The sequence below is a fragment of the Pan troglodytes genome, chromosome 9, assembly GCF_028858775.2.
Source record: "Pan troglodytes isolate AG18354 chromosome 9, NHGRI_mPanTro3-v2.0_pri, whole genome shotgun sequence".
NCBI lineage: Eukaryota > Metazoa > Chordata > Mammalia > Primates > Hominidae > Pan > Pan troglodytes.
The window spans coordinates 62,069,927-62,085,680 of record NC_072407.2 but is presented as its reverse complement, the minus strand read 5'-3'; the positions used below and the strand labels follow the sequence as shown (position 1 = coordinate 62,085,680).

Sequence of the window (15,754 nt, the reverse complement as noted above, 5' to 3'; positions counted from 1 at the left end):
CCAACAGTGTACAAGGCTTCCCTTTTCTCTACATCCTTGCCAGCATTTGTTATTGCCTGTGTTTTGAATAAAGCCATTTTTAACTGAGATGAGAGGATATCTCATTGTAGCTTTGATTTCCATTTATCTGATGATCAATGATGTTAAGCACCTTTTCAAGCACCTTTTCATATGCCTGCTTCCCATTTGGATGTCTTCTTTTACTTCCATTTTTATATGTTGTATGTGTTTGCATGATCAAATCTACTTTATCAGGAAACATCAAACATAAAGTGAAACGGAAAAAAAAGGAAAGATTACAGGAAACAGTCATTTGCCTAATATATCTTCACTGCACGGAAGGCAAATAATAGATATGAACCTGAAGGTTTAGGACAGGAGACAAAGGAAAGTTATTGCCTTATTCTCCCTAACCACATCCTTCAAGTCTTCTTCCTTATTTATTACATCACATGGACAAATACACTTGACCACACCTCCTGACATTGCTCAATATTTGCTTGAGTGAAAAGAGGCTGAGGCAACCTGAAGGAGGAGCTCTCATTACCTTCTGCCCATCACTTAATAAATAGCCAGCCAATTCGTCAACATTCTGGTACACTGTTGGAGAGATGAGACAGTCACACCAGCTGCCCCTAGTGGGGCTCTTACTGTTTTCTTTTATTCCAAGCCAACTATGCGAGATTTGTGGTGAGTAAACTTTGAGCTAAAATTACTCTAGAGTGATAGTCTACTGAAAACTGTTGACAAGAGACTCTATGTAGAGTTACCTGAGAAAAGATCCCATTCCAGTTTCGTATGTGGTTGGACTCCATGAATGATGAAAAGGGTGGCAGGAGATGGTGAGGAAAGTCTCACAATGCATGTTGTTGTAAGAGGAATTATAGATTGTGTATTCACTTGCCTAACTGCTCTTTCTATGCTCAGATCCTCTCTAGCACAGCATCCCTACCAAGTAACTCTCTATTCATGTGAATTTTCAATGACAGAAAATTTATGCTCCCAGAAACTTTTCTAGATCATGGAAAGTTATCTTTTGGCCTTGATATGCAATCTTTTTTTCCTGAAATTCAATGCATGATTTTTGGGTTAACCCCTTGAAACTACATAGAAAAAAATAATAATCTCTTTCAAATAGTGATGACTGCTGTCTTGTCATGAGTGAGTTTAGATGTTCCAAGTTGCATGTCCACCTTCCTTCAACTCTTTCCCAGGACACATGGGATAAAGTTCCATCATCTCTTGCATGGGTGTTGATCCCAGAGATTGTGTGGTTCTGTAAAAGAACATTAAAGTAAGAGAAGGGAAAACTAAATTCAGGTTTAGTTTGATCCCTTAGTTATTGAATGACCCAACATTTCTGAATTTCTTTAGCTTCATTCATAAATAAAGGATAATGAGGGGAGACTATTGAAGCAAATTATCTCATGAATTCTGGTGCAGTTCTCAAGTGCATGACTTCTCTTTTGTGAGACTTTACTCTGAAATTGAGCTTCAAACCAGTCCAAAGATTACTAGGTGGTACTATCTGTGCTCTCTAACCAGTAAGAAGAGAACACCACAGAAGACAGGCTTGTATACATACAGGCTAAAGCATAGACTCTTCTGACTCTGATTTTTCTTCTTGGCCTGACATTTCCCTTGTTGGATCCTAAGAATAGGGGATGGCTATATAGGTTTTAGCTTTCAATTCATTTTAAATAATAATGATAATAATTAAATTTATCTTTGAGACTCAAGGAAGCTGATTTGAATTGTTGACCAGGAACTAAAAAGTCTGTTTCAGGGCCAGAAAATCTGCTGAGCTGGATGGTTCCACAAAATCTCAGAGAACTGACTCACAATTGTTCCATTGTGTCTGCAACAAATCATGACCTTTCTACAATCACTCTATTCAGATCTTCTTGACTCATTCTTTTAAAGTAAAGAAAACTGGGCAAGAGAAATTACATTTCCTTGATTCTCAAGTATAGTGATAAAAACTCCAGTTGAGCTGGAAATAATAGTATGTGCAGCATTTTACAGTTTATTCGGTGGTTTCTTGTCCAATATCTGTAAGGTAAGTGTTAACAGCCACAATTTTTAAATGAGAAAACTAAGAGTAAAACAAGTTACATAAGTTATTATCCACAGTCATAAGTTAAGGAGCACAGAATGTGGCCAAAATCTGAATCCAAACCTCATGTTCTTCTCACTCTCCCACTAATCCATTAGATAATCTGGAGATGTGTAGGATTTGGGGCTACTCCTCAAGATTATGGAAAAATACATTGAGAAAGTGTCCTGTGTTTAAATAAATAGTAAATCTTTTTATTCTCCTCTATTTCCTTGGGAGCTATGGATTCTCCTACTTCCACAGTATAATGTGACTTCCCTCCATCTCTGGAATTGGGGCATATTGTAGGCTAAAACTGGGGAGTTTTTCACAGGCTGCATAATGCTAAATAATGATCTCGATGCCCAGCCAGCTGGGCAATCAGACAATAAAGTTTTGGGGTCAATCACCAGTATAACATAGAATTATTACCTGCATTTTCTCAACATTAACCCAATTGATTTAGAAAATGGAGAAGGAAAGAACTGAATCCAGGAAGTAGAAAGTCCTGCTTACTGAGAGTCAGAAGACATGTAGTCTAGTTTCAGCTCAGCCTCCAATTATGGAAGTTTCTTTAAGGACAATCTATCTAAGCTTCATATACAAAATTAGGGAATGATGCTAGATTTCCCAGGCAGGAGTCTGCCAGTACACAATGATAAGTCTGCACCAGTTGTTAAAATATTAAAACATTTTCATGTTGGTTGTTAAAGGAGTAATGTCTGGCATGGGGGTGGGTTCAAGACCCACCTTTGTATTATTCCACCAACACTCTGCAGCCACTGGATTGGTCTAGGTCTGTGCCATATCTGTTACTAAATATTTTTATATAACCCCTGCTGCAAGTCTTACTATTTTCTGAGTATGTGTTTCTTATTTCCTTCCTTCTCTGCCACAGAGGTAAGTGAAGAAAACTACATCCGCCTAAAACCTCTGTTGAATACAATGATCCAGTCAAACTATAACAGGGGAACCAGAGCTGTCAGTGTTGTGTTGTCCCTCAAACTTGTTGGAATCCAGATCCAAACCCTGATGCAAAAGATGATCCAACAAATCAAATACAATGTGAAAAGCAGATGTAAGTTTCTGTATTTTCTGGAAGATTTAGAAAAAAATCTACCTATTTAAAGATTATCTGCAACTAATCCTAAAAATTATACATCCAAAGTATCCCTGCTACATCCCTTCTAATGGTACCAAACTTGAGGTAACAGAAACATGCCCAAAATACAATCCCATGCCACTCACCCTAGAGCTAGGTCTTGCTTCTTTTGGTCTTAAAAACCACTTTTCTTCAAGAAGCCACAAACAAAAGCTATGGATTCTTATCCATTAATGCTGTTATATAAGCTAGCTTAGTTCACAACCACATGGGAATACAGATCATAACTAAGAAAGCTGGTGATGGAAAGGCAACCATGGAACAATCCAGATTTGGACTAGGTATGGGTGGGCCTTGAACCAGTCATGTTAATACTGAGCCTCAGTTTTCTAGTTAGTATAAGGGGAAAAGAAGCCACTCTTACCTACCTCATAATATTATTATAAGAATTATGAGAATCCTGAGAGTTTGGATACTCTAAAAGGCAGAACATTAAAAATCAAGAATTACTATCCTAGCAAGCTGGTACCACAAAGAGAAAAAAACCCCCAAGATCTTGTTGTTTATCTATTTTTCCTCTTTTTTCACTTTCATAAGGATTGTATGATTCCATAACGATTCGGTGATTTTTATGGAAAAGACCAAGATTTAGTTTGCATTTATACAGTACTGCTCTAAAAGGCTCTGCTTTGAGGATAAAGAAGAGGGGAATCAAATATTCATACAGGAATGCATCACATAATGATGAATATATATGACGGTGGTCCCACAAGATTTTAATAGTGTATTTTTATTGTACCTTTTCTGTGCTCGGATATGTTTAGATACACAAATACTATTGGGCTACAATTGCCTATAGTATTCAGGACAGTAACATGCTATACTGGTTTTTAGCCTGAGAGCAACAAGCTGTACCCTATAGCCTAGGTGTGTAGTCAACTATACCATCTAGGTTGTGTAAGTACACTCTGTGATGTTTGCACAATGACAAAATCGCTTAACAACCAGTTTCTCAGAATTTATCCCTATCATTAAGCGACACAAGACTGTATAGAGCGCAACAGAAGAAAAAAGTGATAGGCAATATAAGTCTCAAGGAAATCAGGAGGCCCAAAAAATCACAAGCCTGTACCTTGTTAAGCTTGAATACTTTTCTTTTCAGTGTCAGATGTAAGCTCGGGAGAGCTTGCCTTGATTATACTGGCTTTGGGAGTATGTCGTAACGCTGAGGAAAACTTAATATATGATTACCACCTGATCGACAAGCTAGAAAATAAATTCCAAGCAGAAATTGAAAATATGGGTAAGAATTAAATATTTAGAGACCCTAGACAACCTTGTCTTCTCCTCCACTGATTCAAAACTATATGAAGTTTCCCTCCACTCTTTCCTTCTCTTCATCCCGTTCATCTCACTATGTCTTTGCAGGGCACTTCCCTTTTTCTCTTTCAGTATGCATCTTGAATTTTCTTTTTAAATATGTTCAGCTGAGCGTTGACCCTATGTCAAGTACTACTTTTCATATGATGGCAGACACACACACACACACACACACGTGTGCACACACACAAGTCACCATTCTCTAATCATCCAGGAGCTTGGCTTTAAGTCAAATGATGAATTACACCAGAAATAGCTGAACAATACAGGACACAGTGTCATAAGTACCAAAATATACAATGCTAGTATATGAGCTAAAGGTGGACAGAGTACATTATCACTGGGAAAAATCAACCGGCCATGGTGGCCACTAGTGAGGTGCACTGTTTTTATTTCAGTTCCCACCCAATATTTATTCTATTTTTCAGTAAGTCCATTTTCCTTTGAGATGGCCTCTAACCTAGGTTTCTACTTACAGTTTCAACACCTTACTACTGAAAACGCAAGAGGCTTGGAGGTTGAAAACCTGTATTCTGGCCCTAACTCTGTAACCATCTGAATATCTAGATAGCATCTTAATCTCTTTAAGACTGTGTCCCCTCAGTTATAAAATGAAAGAAATTGAGCGGAATTTAGTGGCCCTTAAAAGCCCTCACATTTCTCAGGTTTTCTGATTCTATGGGTGACCTCCCCCTTCTATTAGCCACCTTTCCTTAAATGTAAAGAAATTAAAATAGAGTAAGTAGGAATAGATGGAAAATGCATACTCCATTACCACTTCCATGATTAAGGGAGGTATTTCTTCTCTTTTCTAGAAGCACACAATGGCACTCCCCTGACTAACTACTACCAGCTCAGCCTGGACGTTTTGGCCTTGTGTCTGTTCAATGGGAACTACTCAACCGCCGAAGTTGTCAACCACTTCACTCCTGAAAATAAAAACTATTATTTTGGTAGCCAGTTCTCAGTAGGTGAGTTACTAAGCCCAATTCCCTTGGTACAGAGGACATGGTCACCAGTAGGTCTTGCTCTTTCAGTTTTTCTACCAGTAAGTACCTGGATTTTATTTTCTACCCTCTTTGCTCTGTCCCCTCAAAAGGGAATTTTCTTTTTGAGAAGAATGGATGATGGATGGCATTTAAGCTTCTTTCTAGATGTGTGGTATAGTAGAAATACCCGGTTTCTGCTCCAGCTCTTCTTTGGGTTATATAAACAATGAATGTTAACTCTTGATCTTAATTTTTCCATTTGTAAAATGAGGATAAAGCATGAGAATATCCACATGAAATATTTTAGAAAGGGTAAGTTTTAGAAAAGGGAAATGCAATGGAATTCGTTTATCTTAACACTGTCTCTTTCTCTAGTTTATTGGGACAATTTGGATACCTCGAGAGTCTTGAACAATACCACCTCTCCAGTGACAAAGTCCAATATTTTAATCAATAGATCGTATATTCACCTTGGGAAATGAACCAGAAATTTCCCACTGTGTCAGCCTTAATATCCATAAAGAAGTCTTTAGACAGTTAGTATAGGTGCTTAGCCTCTATGGATCCAGATATACAAGTTCATCTTTCTCCAAATTCAAAGTTCAAATTGAAGTTCAAAGCAAATCACCATGTAGTATTTCTGGATAGTAAGGAGAATGTGAGATTTCTCAGACTTCTTTTCCCATGAGAGAGGAAAGGTCCCATGCTAAAGAACACAGGAGACACCAAGTATCAAGCCAGAAAACGAGTCCTTATCTTTCCTTCTTCCAGTCTCTTGCCTCATCCTCTTTTGTAAAGAGGTTTACTGGGCAACAACTCTGTAAAGTACTATTTTCTAATCAGTCTAATGAAACCCTTGAGAGCCTTACAAAGACATAGTTTATTTGATGCAGCCTCTTAGGTTTTCTCAATCCCTCAGCCAACATGGCTAAAAGATTAGAGAAAGATGGAAAAGATGAGAGCAACCAAGATGTAAAAGTGAAATACTGTCCATGTGTATGCACCTACAAATCCATAGGTGTTTTATGACCAAAATATGTGTAAAAAAAGAAACCCAGAATTGTATTAAAAAAAAAAAAAGGCAGGGTGCAGTGGCTCACACCTGTTATCCCAGCACTTTGGGAGGCCGAGGCGGGTGGATCACCTGAGGTCGGGAGTTCAAGACCAGCCTCGCCAACATGGTGAAACCCCATCTCTACTAAAAATACAAAATTAGCTGGGCGTGGTGGCTCACTCCTGTAATCCCAGCTACTCAGGAGGCTGAGGCAGGAGAATCACTGGAACCCAGGAGGCAGAGTTCGCAGTGAGATCGGACCACAGCACTCCAGCCTGGGCAGCAAGAGCGAGACTCCGTCTCAAAAAAAACCAAAAACCAAAAAACAAACAAACAAAAAACACTCCAGACAGCAGCAAGAGAGTTTTAGAGATTCGTGCTACATCCCACCCTAAACTGCTTTTAAGCTAATTTCCTGGCTTTTTACCTGCTATGTGTGTGTGATGGGTCTCTTTTCCTTGGCGAGGTCTTAGATGCTTTCCAGGATGTTTGGATTCTCAAAGACACCTGTTCCTCAGCTGGGCTCCATGGCCTGGGCTTCAGACAGTTCAGGCAGCAGACATATCTTTGCAGGGCACTTCCCTTTTTCTCTTTCAGCATGCATCTTGAATTTTCTTTTTAAATATGTTCAGCTGAGCATTGACCCTATGTCAAGTACTTCTTTACATATGATTGCAGACACACATACACACACATACAAGACACCACTCTCTAATCCTCCAGGAGCTTGGCTTTAAGTCAAGATGAACTATAGCAGAAATAGCTGAACAACACAGGACACGGTGTCATAAGTACCAAAATATACAATGCTAGTATATGAGCTAAAGGTGGCCAGAGTACATTATCACTGGGAAAAATAAACTGGCCATGGTGGCCACTAGTGAGGTGCATCTCCCTTAAGTAACCTTAAGTGGGAGACCCATCGCACTACAGTATGAGGTATGAACTATGGAGTACATGGCAACTGAACATTGGGAAGAAATCTTTAAATATTTGAGTGGTTAGTGCTGGAGAGATGATTGCTGTATCTTGAAATCTTTCTTCACCAATTAGCATGACCAACCATCCCAGTTTTTCTAGATCTGTTTTTCTTTTAGCACTGAAAGTCTCACATCCCAGGAAACCTCTCGGCCCAGGACAAACTGAGATGGTTGGTCGCCTATCAACAATGTTTTGTTTCCTGACAGATACTGGTGCAATGGCTGTCCTGGCTCTGACCTGTGTGAAGAAGAGTCTAATAAATGGGCAGGTCAAAGCAGATGAAGGCAGTTTAAAGAACATCAGTATTTATACAAAGTCACTGGTAGAAAAGATTCTGTCTGAGAAAAAAGAAAATGGTCTCATTGGAAACACATTTAGCACAGGAGAAGCCATGCAGGTAAGTCAGAGGGTGAAACAGGAGGCAGAGAAGGGAGTCTTCTCTGGAAGAAAGCAGTAATTTTTTTTTTTAAGATGGAGCTTCGCTCTTGTTGCCCAGGCTGGAGTTGCAATGGTGCGAGCTCAGCTCACTGTGACCTCCGCCTCCCGAGTTCAAGCGATTCTCCTGCCTCAGCCTCCTGAGTAGCTGGGATTACACCTGCCTCAGCCTCCTGAGTAGCTGGGATTACAGGCACCCACCACCACGCCCGGCTAATTTTTTCTATTTTTAGTAGAGACAGAGTTTCACCATGTTGGCCAGGCCGGTCTCGAACTCCTGACCTCAGGTGATCCACTCACCTTGGCCTCCCAAAGTGCTGGGATTACAGGCGTGGGCCACTGCGCCCAGCCAGTATCTTTTTCCTTTCTTATTGGCCTCCTAAGACCTTATTATCCATTCTGCGTTTCCTATACTAACTTTGATTTTGCTCATACGATTCCCTTCCCCTCCCTGACATGTACTCTTCTCATCTTCAGCTTTACTTCCCCATAGCCAATGCTTCTAGGAAGCTTTTCCTAACTACAATTTCTCTAAGAAACTCTAGAGTCTACTACAATCTACTTTCTTGTTCTATCACACGTAGTTTACACTTTCACACACACAGTAGTCCCCCCATTATCCACAGTTTCACTTTCCACAGTTTCAGTCACCCAAAGTCAACTGAGGCTTGAAAATATTAAACGGAAAATTTCAGAAATAAACAACGCATAAGTTTTAAATTGTGCATAATTCTGAGTAGTGTGATAAAATCTTGCACCTTCCCGCTCTGTTCCACCCAGGAAGTGACTCATCCCTTTGTCTATGCTTGTTAATCACTTAGTAGCCGGTTATCAGATCAACTGTCCCAACATTGAAGTGCGTGTGTTCAAGTAACCCGTATTTACTTAATAATGGCCCCAAAGCACAAGAGCAATGGTGCTGTAATATATTATTATAATTGTTCTATTTGATTATTGCTGTTGTTAATCTCCTACTGTGCCTAATTTATAAACTGAACTTTATTATACGTGTGGATGTATAGGGAAAAAACATAGTATATTTAAGGCTCAGTACTATCCATGGTTTCAGGCATCCACTGTAGGTCTTGGAATGTATCCCCCGCTGATAAGAGCAAACTACCCCATTACCTCCATTTCCTAAACTAGGAGCATGAGTCACAGTAACTGTGTCAGTAATCTAACTAATCTCACAAAACCAGAAAGTGGTGTAGATTGGGATGGGACCTGGGCTGTTGTTCTCAAAACTCACACTCAGCACCTACACTGTCGTGCATACGCTCTTTGAGGTCTGAGACTTTATTCCTGCATTCATTCAGCCATTGATTTACAAACTCTAAGGGGATGATATAAGAAGCGATCAAGGAAGGTTTACAGAAAAAAAAAAAAACTTTACTGCATCATCAGTATGAATAGATATTTTCCAGGCTGACTCAGGGCTAGAGGACTTTCAAGGGAGAGACGACAGTGAGGACAAAGACCCAAAAGCACAAAAGAATGTTAGGCATTTTAAGGTCAAGGTGTTCGGCACGACCAGCACAGAGTCCTTGGGAAACATAACAGGAGGCTGGAAGTGTAAGCACGGGTCCAGTCATAAGGTTATCTGTATTGTTGTTGTTACTATTTATGTTGTTGATTGCCTTACTAAGTTTGAACTGAATATAAACTGCTTTCCCATTTTCATTGCATATTTGAATCACCTGAAGGAGCTCTTAGAAAACACTAATACCCAGGCCCACACCAGCCAGGTAGTACAGAAATTTAGAGGTGGAACCTGGGCCTTGCTCTGGTTTAAAAGCCCTACAGGTGATACAAATTCACAGTAGGATCAAGAGCTAATTGCCTACAACACATTGTTGGGTATTTTTAAATATTAATAACATTTAATTTATTGTTATGTATGTGAATAACATTTATTGACGTGTCTTAAGAGGAAATGTACTATGACCAGTTTTTCTTTTTTCTTAATATCCCACAAATGCTTGTGGACAACTTGGTTAGCTTAAGAACCTCCAAGAAAAGATGAAAACAGGAACTGTCCATCCCTGGGAAACTACAGAGCAGCATGTTCAAGTCCGACCCACCTTAGTTCCTGTCTTGCTTACCCCAATGCCCTCCTAACTTTTACTACCTCACAATTCTGCCCCTTCAATCAAGCTTACATTCTGCTGCCAGGAGAGTTTCTGTTTAATGAACTATTAGACTCCCTACTGTGAATCAAATAATGTCAGACACCTCCTCATCGTTGTCAATCAAATGAGGTCAGACATCTCATCATAAAATTCAAGCATCTACTAGTCTAGCCCAACTTCCTTCTCCAGCCTGTTTTTCCACAGTTGCCTCCAATGTTCCCCATACATCAGTTCTCCTAAACCAGGAGGAATCCCCTGAGAAACTTTGCTAAAATGCAGATACTCTCATCATTGCCAGGTCATGTCCTGGCCATTCCTACCTAACACCTTTGTTCATGTTGTTCCTCTTGAGTGCTCTATCCTACTCTCCAAGGCCTAACTCAAATACCACCTTCTCCAGGAAGCTTTTTTTTTTTTTTAGCTTCATTAAATGTTTGTGAGCTCCTCTCCTCTTTTGAAAGAGGCATCCCACTAGATGCATCCCTTAGGGCATTCCTCTGGCATCTCCTTTTACATTAGTTTGTTAATATTTATTGAGTGTCTCCTATATGACAGGTATTTCCCAGCACTGGGATACAGAAATGAATGTGGCAAAGTCTGCCTTCATTGGAACTATTATAGCTTGTGTTATTAAGCAGTTCCAACCTCCCTGCCCAAACTAGTTTATAAGCTTCTGGATAACAAGAAAGATAACTGAGTTATCTGAGGTGCTTCCTAGGTAGTCAATGTTCAATTAATACTGAATTAGTTATATATATAGTTATAGATAAGGCTTCCCCCTTATTTGAAGTGTCTCATATTCTCTCTCTGTCTCTCTTTATCTCTCATCACCCCCCCACCCCACCCTGCCTCATTAGGCCCTCTTTGTATCATCAGACTATTATAATGAAAATGACTGGAATTGCCAACAAACTCTGAATACAGTGCTCACGGAAATTTCTCAAGGAGCATTCAGTAATCCAAACGCTGCAGCCCAGGTCTTACCTGCCCTGATGGGAAAGACCTTCTTGGATATTAACAAAGACTCTTCTTGCGTCTCTGCTTCAGGTATAAGCATTAAAGAAAGCACACTGTTTCGCTTTTCACCATAGCACCCAAAGCATGTGAGATTCAGGTGTCCTTTGAAACCAAAAGTGACCAGATAAACCTCCAAAACATAACAGTTGCCAGAGAGAATTCAGTTTTCATCATGTTACCAGGGATTACAGTCACCTGAGGATTTGTTCTTAACTGAGTGCTAGATGTCCTTCTTAGTTCAAACATTAACAAGGCAGACCTGATTAAATAATGTCTATCTCCAAAGGTGTATTTTCTGACTGTTGGATATAGAAGGATCTGAGCATCATTCTCATCCTAAATAAAGTATGGAGGATTGGTACCGTGACTCTGACTTTGCACAGTGAGTGATCCCTTAGGGAAATGAGACATCTGTGTGGAAGTGACATGCCAGTATTCGAAAATTGTAGCATGCATTACTTATTCAAAAAATGACCTTGCAACCAGGTAGAAGGAAAGGAGACATTGTCTTATATCTCTGTCCATTCCTGGTTCAGCCACTCACAGGTTTAGGAAACTTGGACAAAATGTTTAACCTCTAAGCTTCAGTTTTCTAATGTAAAAGTTGGGAACAAGGACAGTACCTAACATAGGTTTTTGTAAAGATTGAATGAGACAATCCATGTAAAATGATTAGTATAGTGCCTGGCAATTCATATGTTTTCAATAAACGTTAAGCAATAAAAAGGAGAAAAGACAAGCATTATTGTATGCTGTACCAAGGCAAAAAAAGAAAAAAAAAATCAGGATCCTCTGTGAGAAACAGAAGTTAGAGCAACTGAATTGCTTAAACAGCTGGGAGTTGAGCCAAGTGCCAACATTCACAAGCTGGTGAGTTTGGGTCTTAGTTTCCGCTTTAGTTATATGAGAAATTTGCCCCTTGAGTGATGATAATTGCTCCTTATAGTAAATCCATGTCTGCATAAAGGCAAGGAGTCCTTGGATAGGGGTTGAGTAGGTCTGCAAACTCTAATATCATTTTTATTTTTCTGAATATTGCTCTGGGCTTTTCTGTCTCTGCCAGGTAACTTCAACATCTCCGCTGATGAGCCTATAACTGTGACACCTCCTGACTCACAATCATATATCTCCGTCAATTACTCTGTGAGAATCAATGAAACATATTTCACCAATGTCACTGTGCTAAATGGTTCTGTCTTCCTCAGTGTGATGGAGAAAGCCCAGAAAATGAATGATACTATATTTGGGTAGGTCTGTACCTAAGCTAAGGTTAAGATGTTTGCTGTCATTTCTAAAGATGCAGTAAGAATGCATTTGCACCTAAATACAAAGTATATTTAAAATGCTTCTGGGTCAGTAGCTTTGCTGTCCATCTACATCTCACAGCAGGAGTTTAAAATAGGAGGTGAGGTATTTCATCTTCTTGCACATACTAGGTAGTAAATTAATGTTCGCTAAATAAATTAATGAATCTCAGGGCTCTCTCTTATTTCAGTAAAATTCTTGCAATAAATGTAACTTCTAAAGTCAAACATTTGAGATCTAGAACAGTGGTTCTTAACTCTTTTTGAATCACTGACCCCTTTGAAAATCAAGTGAATGTAATGAATGTTCATCCAGGAAAAAAATGAACATACACACAAAAATTGGCATTTGTTTATTTATTTATTTTACAGACAGCATCTTACTATGTTGCACAGGCTGGTCTTGAATTCCTGGGCTCAAGAGATCTGCCCACCTCAGCCTCCCAAAGTGCTAGGATTACAGGCATGAGCCACTGCCAAATTTAGCATTTCAACTGAGGGTTTCACAGATACCCTGAAGCTTCTCCCTGCCCTCGCTTTCAGAAAATTCATAGATCCCCAAACTAAAGTAACTGGTCAAGGAGGTCAAGTATTAAAATTCAAATAATGGCTTTGCCTCTGAAAAGTATGACTTATTTGGCTCCTTAACTCTAGTTGACAGTTATTTATCATATCTAACAACATAGTGTAGGATGCTATAAAGAAAATCAGAATAATAATATAATATACATTATAAAGGCTACCCTCAAGGGCTTTAAGGGAGGTACAAAAATGACTACGGAATATAAAACAGATACTGACCTGTCACTTTTTAATAAACACAATATGAAATACCAAATTATCCTTTCCTGTTCCTCTTTTCTAAGGGAAAACTCAGTAACTTATGGTGGCTCTAGCACATGAGGATCATATGTTCTTCTACTGAATCAGTATCTTTAGCAGTTACTATCTTGGGGTGGAAGGTTGAAGCTGTTATCTGAAAAGTATCTACCATGGCAGGTGGGGAGAGCAGAAACCATGAGCATCATTTCTCTAATTTAGCATGGAGTGTGGAGTGCCTGCATTAGAATCAGCTGGAGTGTTTATAAAGCATGCAGATTCCTGATCCCCAGCTCATATCTAAAAATAAAAATATCTATGGATAGGGCCAGGAAATCTGCATTTTTTATAATGTCATCAAGTGATTCTCAGGTACATTAAAGTTTGAGAAATGCCTATTGTTGGTTTCCTTTGACAATTCTAAGTTCCAGTAACCTACTTGCTGTCACCCACAGTTTCACAATGGAGGAGCGCTCATGGGGGCCCTATATCACCTGTATTCAGGGCCTATGTGCCAACGATAACGACAGAACCTACTGGGAACTTCTGAGTGGAGGCAAACCACTGAGCCAAGGTAAGGGAGAGACATGCCAAAAAGACCCATGCTAAAAATGCCCAAATGGAGAGGGGTGTGAGCCTCTGTGGGGATTGGGCCAAGGGGTTAGTAGAGATGACATCCATTATTTGGTGATTTAGTGGCCAAATCATTTGACCCAGTTCTCTTTCTTCTTCCTTTTCAGGAGCTGGTAGTTACGTCGTCCGCAATGGAGAAAACTTGGAGGTTCGCTGGAGCAAATACTAATAAGCCCAAACTTTCCTCAGCTGCATAAAATCCATTTGCAGTGGAGTTCCATGTTTATTGTCCTTATGCCTTCTTCTTCATTTATCCCAGTACGAGCAGGAGAGTTAATAACCTCCCCTTCTCTCTCTACATGTTCAACAAAAGTTGTTGAAAGATTAACAACTATACAAAAAGAGCATGTTCTAATTAGTTCATTCTGAAAGGATTTTAAAATGTATTAGAGGAAAGTCCACCTAAGGAAGAACTGAAGTGAAAAGAAATGAGACCACATGTCTAATAAGCGGAGTTCTACTCAAGGTTCTCCTACTAACTATCTCAGTGGCATTGGGCAACTGGGTAAAATGGGGATAAGGTTCTAGGTCTAATGTTGCAGCAACAACCAATGAGATCAAGCAGAAAGTCTGTGAAAGACTGAGCTCTCTGAGGCCCAGATGCAAGAGAGGAGCCCATTGGTCACACTGATTTCATACAGGTAGTGGGTAAAAAAAACATGTTGCTCAGAAGAAAGGGGGAAACGTGAGGCATATACATAAAAGGTCTGCCCGTAGTTTGAGAAACAATCTCATCCCCTGCCTCCAGATGTCTCCCTTGGGTCCCACTTATTCTTCTCTTACATTTATTTTCCCTTTATTTCCCCATAAAATCACCCCAATATTCATGTCATCAAAATACATATGCAAAAAAGTCACTTATCATGTTCATTTCCACAGAATTCACTTTTTTCCTTTTTTATTTTTCTAATCAATTTTTGTCATGCTAAGAAGTCACGTCTTAAAGGAAAAAAGTTGAATCACATCAAGGCAGCATGAGCTTGTACTTATACTGAGTACCTGGGCTACATGCAGTACAGTCAGAAACTAGAAGGACACTTAAGATACCAAAGGACAAAAGGTACTTTATGTAAAGTGTAAAGTAACCCATTTAAAGTAATTTCCTGCAAATAAAAACCACAATGAGACACCATGCCACACCAGTCACAATGGCTACTATTAAAAAGTCAGAAAATAACAGATGCTGGTGAGGTTATGGAGAAAAAGAAACACATACGCTGTTGGTAGGAGTGTAAATTAGTTCAACCACTGGGGAAAGCAGTGTGGAGATTGCTCAAAGAGCTAAAAACAGAACTACCATTCAACCCAGCAATCTCATTACTGGGTATATACCCAAAGGACTATAAATCATTCTACATCTAAATCTAATATAAACCACGTGTATGTGTATTGCAGCACTATTCACAATAGCAAAAATATGGAATCAACCTAAATGTCCATCAATGATAGACTTTTAAAGAAAACACAGTACATATACACTATGGAATACTATGCAGCCATAAAAAATGAGATCATATCCTTTGCAGGAACATGGATGGAGCCAGAGGCCATTATCCTTAGCAAACTAACACAGGAAACTGCATATTCTCACTTATAAGTGGGAATTAAATGATGAGAACACATGGACACATAGAGGGGAACAACACACACTGGGGCCTATGAGAGGGTGGAGGGTGGCGAGGAGGGTGAAGATCAGGAAAAATAACGAATGGATACTAGGCTTAATGCCTGGGTGATGAAATAATCTGTAAAACAAACCCCCATGTCATGGGTTTATCTACATAACAAACCTGCACATGTATACCTGAACTTAAAG

General features: G+C 39.5%; 1 protein-coding gene across 1 annotated transcript; it reads left to right on the top strand.

Moving 5' to 3' along the window:
• Nucleotides 1–486: 486 nt before the first annotated feature.
• Nucleotides 487–14,274, top strand: TCN1 (transcobalamin 1). Its single transcript, XM_016920955.2, has 9 exons — nt 487–690; nt 2,994–3,173; nt 4,360–4,500; nt 5,393–5,548; nt 7,808–7,998; nt 11,023–11,212; nt 12,246–12,429; nt 13,761–13,879; nt 14,046–14,274. The coding sequence occupies exons 1-9, from the start codon at nt 612–614 to the stop codon at nt 14,105–14,107; spliced, it is 1,302 nt and encodes a 433-aa protein (XP_016776444.1). The 5' UTR covers nt 487–611; the 3' UTR covers nt 14,108–14,274.
• The last annotated feature ends 1,480 nt before the right edge of the window (nt 14,275–15,754 follow it).

What these genes read in the sequence shown, in the direction of transcription:
- TCN1 (XM_016920955.2), top strand. Translation starts at nt 612, where the DNA reads ATGAGACAGTCACACCAGCTGCCCCTAGTGGGGCTCTTACTGTTTTCT. An exon ending in TTCTTGCGTCTCTGCTTCAG is followed by an intron (nt 11,213 to 12,245) that starts GTATAAGCATTA and finishes TGTCTCTGCCAG; the next exon opens with GTAACTTCAACATCTCCGCT. An exon ending in AGGCAAACCACTGAGCCAAG is followed by an intron (nt 13,880 to 14,045) that starts GTAAGGGAGAGA and finishes CTTCCTTTTCAG; the next exon opens with GAGCTGGTAGTTACGTCGTC.